We start from the raw sequence: 8748 nt of genomic DNA on the forward strand, positions 1-8748 counted from the left end.
GCTCATTTAGTTCTGTTTACAAATATAAACAAAACAAACAAACAAATAAACAAGTAAGCAAACAAACAAAATAACCTGACAAATGAGTAGATACATACATGAGTAAACGACAACAAACCAACGAACAACCAAACACTGCCCCCCCCCCCCATGGTCACATATGTGTGACCATTTCGGGGGGGGGGGCAGTGTTTGGTTGTTCGTTGGTTTGTTGTCGTTTACTCATGTATGTATCTACTCATTTGTCAGTTTATTTTGTTTGTTTACTTGTTGTTGTTTTTTGTTTGTTTGTTTACTTGTATGTTTATTTTGTTTTGTTTATATTTGTAAACAGAACTAAATGAGCCTGAGCACCCTGTGCCATGATGCGTGCATACGTTCGTGGCTATACCTCTGGTGCAGGGATTCACACCATGTTTAGTGCAATAATGCGATATTGGTCAAGGAATACAGTAAACTGAGCGAAATGGTTTAGATTATCTTCCAGTGACTTCCATCATACAATACACGAATTAATACTTACGATTGTACTACGTTTGAAGTCTACTGACGTCATACGTGTTTCCTTACGAATATGAATACTTTTCATACGAATATGAATACTTTGCTAAGTACAGGAAAGTAACATTCAAGTTTACTACTTCACTATTATATGTCAAAAAACACGTTCAATGCATCAAAATAGAAAAGGCGCTTTTAGAAAATAAATGAACTTAAAACTTTTCAATCACGTGCACATTCCAACTGTTGGTGGCGCTCTTTACCATATACAAATGTACTCAATGTACTCGCAATCGATGTTAATCAAGTTCAGCTGCACGAGGTAATTCACGAGGAATGTCCGCGAAAGAGACGAAATGTTGACCACCGAAATCAATTGAAACTTGAGAGATCTGTGCATTATAGAATATTACTTATTGGAAACGTCAGTGATATTACTACTTTTTAGAAATTGTACGCTGTATTCACATCTAGTGGTAAAACCTTGACGTTTGTACCCGATCATTCTGTGCACCTACCGCACTCGTACGTTACAGTGCTAGTATACACAGTTTTATCGCCCTCTATGGCTTCGCGTAATAAGCCCAATAGATGTTCCACGACAAGTAAAGTATTATGTTAATATAATTAATATTATCACCATTCGTACCATTCCTTGACCAGGTTTACAATTGTAACATGTATTGTGAACTGCCTTGACAGTTACGAATTAAATGAAATATTGTGTCACTATACTATCATACTAACAAGTACACAAATTCAAGTGACAGAAGTACCGATATCAATATCACAGCTTGAAATTTGCACTTGGAAATAATAGATCGTTTATTTATAAGTATAAAGTGAAATTCGGTGAAAAACCCTAACTTTTGTAACACATAACATTGATTTCATTCGGTTTTAAAGTCACCGACGACAGTCGTCGTTACTGTGTTACATATGTTTCGCAAGGTAAGAGAATCTAAGAAGTGGCTTATGTCTTCAACAATGAATTTCAAATAATCTTAAGATTTTAAATTGGCTGTAAAATTGTATAAAAAATATCATGAAGTTGTTTGAAATCATTTCCCTACACCACTGGAACGAGTTAACCAGGTATAGTGGGTAAGTACAGTATCACAGTAAACGGTTCATTCTACTATAACAGTTGTAAAATTGGGATTCAAAATCCTGATGAAAAACCAAAAATCACCCCTTGTAATGCAATTGCATGCAGCCATGCTTGCCTTAGTCCATTGTACAATTAGAACGTAGAATCATATATGTCATTTATGCAAAATATAGCAAATTTCTGACCCTTTAGGGAATTTTTCATGATGATTTCATTTTTAAAGTTAGTTTTTGGAATTATATTTAAATAAATATTGCCTTTGTAATCTATGATAATTTCACAGGGAAAATGTGTGAAAATTTGACGATTTCATTTTCTCATATCTCATGATTCCATTGTCAGATGAACAAAATTTAAATTGCATTTTTATTGCTCTTTCAAATCTCTACAAGACTCGCTTACAATGCGAGATGGCTTTGAACCCCTACTAACAGTTGCATACAACAATACAATAAAACTGATATCTGACTAAGAATTAAGAAAAAATACCTAACGGGCCTCTAAAAGTACCTAAATTAGAGTGGGTGTCGAATCTGGGGATACAAATTCAATCTTGCGTTAAATGCAAAATATTTGGGAAAAAAAGTCTTAAAACTTTGTAGTTACCACTACCGCATATTTGTCTAGTGTCCACTGTGGTCATATTTGTGAATATCAAAAGGCAACTGTTAACACACTAATGTCACTTAAATTAAAAAAGAAATTAAATCTGAAATCGTTCAGTACAGTAATCATATAAAATGTAAACGTGCACTGTTTCAATTGTTTTGATGTTAACGATTCATTAATATGGCCGGTAACCCTCAACCTCCGGACCTTGTTTAAAGGTCAAATGTTGATATGGGAAGAAGTAGTTGCATTTAATATTAAAACGGTAATGTTAATATAGTATTTTTCTTTTTAAGTTAAGCCCTCGATATGTAAACAATTTTTCTCAGTTATGTAATACTTAAATGCCGGTGGCCTAAGGTATTGAAATAAAGATTATTATATATTTTTATCATATAATATTATGTTAACGATTAAGAACCTTATTTCGTTCAACTTCACTGTGTTGCAAACGATTTAGTCGTCCAGCAATGTTATCTAGTGTAGACTCTTTATAGCCATCCAACAAATTCAACTCCGGTATGAAATAATGAGGCAAATTTCTCTCCCGAACGTGTGTTTCCAATCCTCCTAGCATGTCGAGGAATCTCTGATCCATTTTGTTGCTATGCCAGTCTTTGATGACGTCACAGCGATGTAATAATTCTGTCTTCAGGTGATACGATGTCAAAGATCGCAGAGTAGCATCCTCGTTCCGTATCACTTTAAGTATTTTTGTACATTGTTTGCGACATCCGCCATCTCTATCTATCGTTTTCAAGATGTCCCGTTCATTTCTCGAGAACGACTGTCTCCAGTAACTGGGTATCGCAGGGCAATTTCTGAGGAACTTCTGCGTATGGCTTGTATGGTTTTGCAACGTAGTGTTGGCCATCACTGATTCGAAATGTTGGTACTAAGTCAACTGATATCTTTCTTGGTAAGCCACTTCCAATCGGAGGCGCCAAGTCAACTTGCACTGCAGGACCATGAGCAGAGATTTTCACATTCGTACGGTCATCTTTCATTGAATTGGCCCATTTATGTACCACACTAAAGAAGTGCTTCTCACGAAACTGCACGCCAGAAAAGTAACCATCGGTCGTCACATACTTTTTAAACCTGAAGTCGTCTTTCTTTATAGGTTTCATTAGTGCATATCCAGGGACAACATTCACCGGTTCTATATCTTTCTTGCCATTTAACGCCACAGATATGTCGAATTCGTCGGCTGCGCCAACTTTTAAGCCCTCATAGACGCTTCCCTGGTAGTCAAAGCTGCATACGCCTTTGCTGTTTTCTTTTAAGTTGCTCAGAAGGTTTTCCAGCTTTTCCCGGACGACATTCTTTGCCCTTACTTGTTGTGATTGAGAGATATTAACTTTATGAGAAGAGAAATTTCTCAAGGAACCCAGCAAACTGCCACTTTTGCTATGACCTGAGACTGCTTGACCACGTCCAATACTTGTTGCTGATTTTGGTTTTGATGCTACGGCCAAAGCGTATGCCATGGCGTTATTCCTTTGATTTCTCACCTAAGTTACTGATGTCACAAATTCTGAAAAATAAAGGACAAAAAAGATATATCATATATTTCTGAACAGGATATAACTCTTGGTGCAGTATTTTTCTGTACTAGTATACTCATGACCGAAATAATACCTCTCCTTGGATAATGTATGACCATAAAGACCCAGTTTGACTGTTTGAACTTGAAGATGGTGGTCAAGGTCAAATGTCAATTTAGGATTAAAACTCGAGCATAGTTTATTGAGTATAGAGTAGAGAACTGAGTCTCTAGTTTAGTAAAATTCAAGAGTTATGGGGCAATATATAAATATATTGTCCATGGTAATGATCAGATCCCTGTTAATAGTTGACCGAGTTTGTCAGCAAGTCCATTTACAAATGTATACTTATAGTCTGCAACTGTGACCCACATCTACATATTTCGAGTATAGCAAAAATGACAGCAAGGGAGCATCAGTAATTACACAGAGGAGAGGCAGGGGAAATCTGGCCCAGTCTGTTGCATAAAATGTGACCGTCCCCCGATTCCTCTTATGCTAAAACATTACCCCCATCCCCGTTCATATATTTTTTAAAAAAACATGGGTAATGTTGACATGGAAAGGTCACGAGTCAAAGAATCAGTTGTAAGGACTTGATCCCACCGCTGCCACCAGTTCTAAAAAGAATGGTTAATTCTACTATTACCACTACAGGGAATTTATTGGATGGTACTGCATTTATAATGATTGGATCTAATTGGATTACCTGAGTCAGAACTCGAAAAGACTAGATGAGCACACTCGAGACATTGTCAGGACATACTCGCAAAATAGAGCTGTTATTTCTTCCACGACACTGCGAAATAACGAAATACTAGTAACTATTGGCGGCACAACTTGGACGGTGCCGTAAAAGAGGCTTTGGTTTACGACGATGTGTCAGGACCAAGGTTTACATCTCCAATCCATTTATCCCTAATACCTTTATACCCAAATGTTCCCATTTTACTCCTGTGAAACCCACTCCTCTCTTCCAGGCATGCGCACAACTGACAATTAGTTTCAATGCACTGCATAGTTGTCAGCAGCGATATGAGTGACACGTATGCTCATGGTATGATATTAGGGAACCTAACCCTAACCCTAATGTGGCAGCAATGGGATGTAGAAAAGGTGGCAGTGACAGAATGCCAAAATCACAAAATTATGTGACGTTAAAGACAATACAATGAGTTAAAGTAAATGCGATCCTCCCCCAATCCCATTTTCTAAAATATGGCCTTTCCCTGTGGACCTAGTTGTAAAAAGTGACCCTGTCCCTACCCCTACCCCCACCCCCGAAATTACTGAACGCTCCCTGACATGAAAGTGTGTAACGCCACTACGGAGAATTCCCCTGACTTCCTGGAAATGTTAAAATGAAAGTGGAAACAGTCAGACTATTTATCTTAGTTGTGTGACGCACTTATTCTTGCATGACTTTCTAAAATATGTTAGCGGCAAATCCAGGGTTTAGGCCCGGGGGGGGGGGGGTACTCCCGCTTATTGGGTATACGTATATGTGCCGCAATGGGGTGGAGTTTTTCAGCCTTTGGTTTGAAATGGGTACTGTATTTTTAGAAGTAGTCTAAAATGGGGTCCACTTTACACAATTTTCGAATTTGTAAAATCTACAAAGGGGTCTTCTAAAAATATGAATGGTCTAAAATGGGGTATAGCCGGTATTCACATGACGTCAGTTACTACTATCTATTTAATTGGTTTTTGGTCAAAATGGGTCTAAAATGGGGTTTGGGTTGACAGCATTGGCCGCACACCCCTACCAGACACGACCAGTGGTACCGCCCCCCCCCCCCCCGAGGGGGCGGGGGTTAGGATAGAGTAGAACGCTGCCATTGATGATAAATATACCGTTTTACAAAGTTATTGCCAAATGGCGAGCCAAACAGCGAATACGTACCTGAGACCATATGAGTCCTCGACAGCTAGAGATAGCTCAGAGATAGCTAGCTCAAACTACATCTAACTGTGACGTTCTTATCACGTGACCTCGACGACTACGACGCATGATTACCACGTATGTCATGTGTTCGCGTGTATGGATACATAGTCATCTGTGAGCTAATATTGTATTCCAAGATGATCATAATACAAAATAAATAACGTTATCCGGTATTAACGAATATTTACGAATATTGGAATATTCAAAACTACTTAATAACGTCATTATTTTGTATTATGATAATCCGGGAATAGAATATTAGCTCACAAGTTGCCTCACCAGTGTCTGACATACCAGTTTTTAAATGTGTATGTATTATTTTGCGGAACCTCTAATATCATAACATGATCACCACTATATTATCTAGAATCCTGCAAACGTCGGTGATTTAAATTATTGTAGTGAGATGGGGATCTGTTTGCCAGTATCATCTACTTTTGCACTATATATGGATATGTATGTTTAAAGCCCCTCTACACCCCCCTCCCGCGTACATAAAGTGCAAAATCCTTACACTGTCTGAACGCTGTAATCACAGAAACTCTGAGCGGGGGATGCTATGACAGACAAGTTAGAAATGAAATAAACCAAACCTGGAAGAAAAGTATTATTTAAAAAGCAATGCAAAAAAGAGGGGAGCAGGTTAAGGCAAGCAAGATATGAAGAGGAATGTAAGTTCGCAATTTAATATAAAATCACGAGATAAAAGATGGAAAAACACAAAACCGTCATTTCATATCCATACTGCAAAATTGAAGTTAAACAAACACAATAGTCGTTCTGACTTGTGTTGTACATCTTTGAATATGATATTTTTAGTTGGTAAAGATCTGTTTTCATAGTTACGCATGTCCGCCTATCCTATCCTAGATAGGGCGCCCTCTATAATACTCTTCAAAGAATGCATGTAGTGTCGATACAACGAGTATTTCATGCTTACATTCAGAATATAATACAATTGTAGTTCAAGTCATATGTGCACAAAACTGAAAATAAATAAACAAAGAAAGAAAGAATTGTGATCAAGCTAGTTTTAAGAATAAAGTGGAAAATAACCCGCGTTTAAAAAGCAAGTATGGTGTGCGAAATCGATTTAGAGAATGGACATTTTCATCGGGATATATATTTTATTATGCTTATGGCCATATACATATCATGGCCAGTCGTTGAATTGTCAACTGCCTTGTTACGAATTAAATCAAATATCACTAAAAACAAGTAAAAGTTTGTATTTTAAATAGCTCAGTAAATAATACCGGACAAAGAAGTTTTATATTTATGTCGTAATTTTGGTTTTATTTTCTTGTTGATTGAACTGTATCAAACAAAGTAAGCTTATCATTTTAAAGATGATCAATACATTTGTTCGCAAAAACATAGCCGCCAGCTGGGGATATGCCTAACAATTCACATTATAGATGTTTCCCAATGGAAATTAAGCTGTGTTGGTAAACCATAAGTTATTGAATTGAACTTTACAAACTTTATTTTCGACTTTTCTTTGTAAACAGATTGACCCGCTCTTCAGCACTTTACATTTTAACTTTTCCTTTTTGAATCCATCATAAGTTTAATACTGTGTAACTCACTTTACTTACAAACTGTCGTAAATAATCATCATTGACTTCTAACAATCTTTTCAATAACTGTAATATACTATAAGATTGTGTGTATGTGCTTGGTGACGTCATTATGTTAACGCGGTCGAAAAGGTTACATCACCACACCTGGTCATTTACATAAAACTTTTAAGTCGTTCTACTTCTACTTAGAGCACGTAAAATGAATAAAACACGTCGACAAGTATTATATTGGCAGTATATTTCGTCATAAATCAGCTATATATGATCTAGAAATGTCGTAAACTTTTGGGTTGTGTCTCTTTAATACTGACCAACACTGGTTCGCACGTCACAACACGTACTTAAACTTTCGCCGTCATAGCAAGCAGTGTGTCGTCCCTACTCGGCCTCCACTGTGATGTCATACTCTGCGATGTACATGTATACGTTTCAACATGGCTCCTATTTCAATTGCAAGAAAGGGAGTTTTGTATTTCGTTGCGCTACTCCCAGTTTGTTTGTTAGTTCTATGGTATGGTAGTATCTCTGTATATCGTATACAATATTTCAATCACCACTATAGCGAAAGAAAAAGGTGAGTTTTTTTTCATATATTTGATGGTTTTGGTGGCAATGTTGTTTACACCGGTATTACTGTATAGTCTCAGTGCATTGTCCGACCGATAAGAAAAGAATGCGTACACGTACCATTCCAAGACCATCTGAGAGCAGAAGCAGTATTACGTAAACGACCGTCCACACTTTTGAAGCTCAAATTAGTGTGTTCTTATGTATCGTTGGTACTAAACGAAAAAAAGGGGGGGGGGGTCGATCTTGTCCTCAATAAAACCAACGTTCGGGTCAGTGCTAGTCGTAGTATCAGTGTTTGTATATGACACCAGCGATATGACACGCAACGCAGTTATTATTGTCAACGCTTCGTCATCGGCGATGGTATCATATTACCCTGAAGGAAACGTCGAGTTATGAATTTCTGAGTCACACAATTTCACGAAACTTTAAAAGATAGCAGTAATTTGAGTTTTTTTGAAAGGCCAGATCTACATGAACTTTTCAGTCAGTTTTTACATTAATTAAGTATAATGTGTGTGTCACACCAAAGTCAAGTCATGGCAATGAACTAGGCGCACATATTTTTAATATAGCGAGGCGTGTCAACACTAAATTGTGGATTCAATTTCAATGTATAGACATTCCAGTTCAGTGTTTCCAACATCTGTTGACAACTTTATCAAAGATTTTGTGTGAAAATATGATATGATATGACGACGCTATCGCGTGAACTGTGGGACCACACTGACGTGTTGATGGCTTGTAGATGACCGTTACTGATATTACCACAACGTTTGTTGATATCGTCTTCGTATAAAATGACTCATTCACATTCCTACATATCGGTTAACCATATAACATTGCAAACAGCCGAGGGAAATTTGGAAAATGCGATGCCAT

General features: G+C 37.3%; 2 protein-coding genes across 2 annotated transcripts in view; one reads left to right on the forward strand and one right to left on the reverse strand.

Annotated features, from left to right (window-relative positions):
* Positions 1-1214: 1214 nt before the first annotated feature.
* LOC144447420 (cyclic GMP-AMP synthase-like receptor 3) lies at positions 1215-5787 on the reverse strand. The gene is made up of 2 exons (XM_078137441.1): positions 5672-5787; positions 1215-3758 (listed from the first exon to the last, which is right to left on the reverse strand). The coding sequence occupies exon 2, from the start codon at positions 3709-3711 to the stop codon at positions 2992-2994; it is 720 nt and encodes a 239-aa protein (XP_077993567.1). The 5' UTR covers positions 3712-3758; positions 5672-5787; the 3' UTR covers positions 1215-2991.
* Positions 5788-7660: 1873 nt separating this feature from the next.
* Positions 7661-8748, forward strand: part of LOC144447579 (CMP-N-acetylneuraminate-poly-alpha-2,8-sialyltransferase-like) — a 6463-nt gene continuing 5375 nt past the window's right edge. Inside the window, exon 1 of the mRNA XM_078137653.1 lies at positions 7661-7870. Within this exon, the coding sequence (XP_077993779.1) occupies positions 7731-7870 (140 nt within the window). The 5' untranslated portion in view covers positions 7661-7730. The remainder of the gene's footprint in view (positions 7871-8748) is intronic.

This window comes from Glandiceps talaboti, chromosome 16, assembly GCF_964340395.1.
Source record: "Glandiceps talaboti chromosome 16, keGlaTala1.1, whole genome shotgun sequence".
NCBI classification, from domain to species: Eukaryota; Metazoa; Hemichordata; class Enteropneusta; family Spengelidae; genus Glandiceps; species Glandiceps talaboti.

Bases quoted from the DNA above. Each gene is read 5' to 3' on its own strand.
- LOC144447420 (XM_078137441.1), bottom strand. From the start codon at position 3,711: ATGGCATACGCTTTGGCCGTAGCATCAAAACCAAAATCAGCAACAAGT.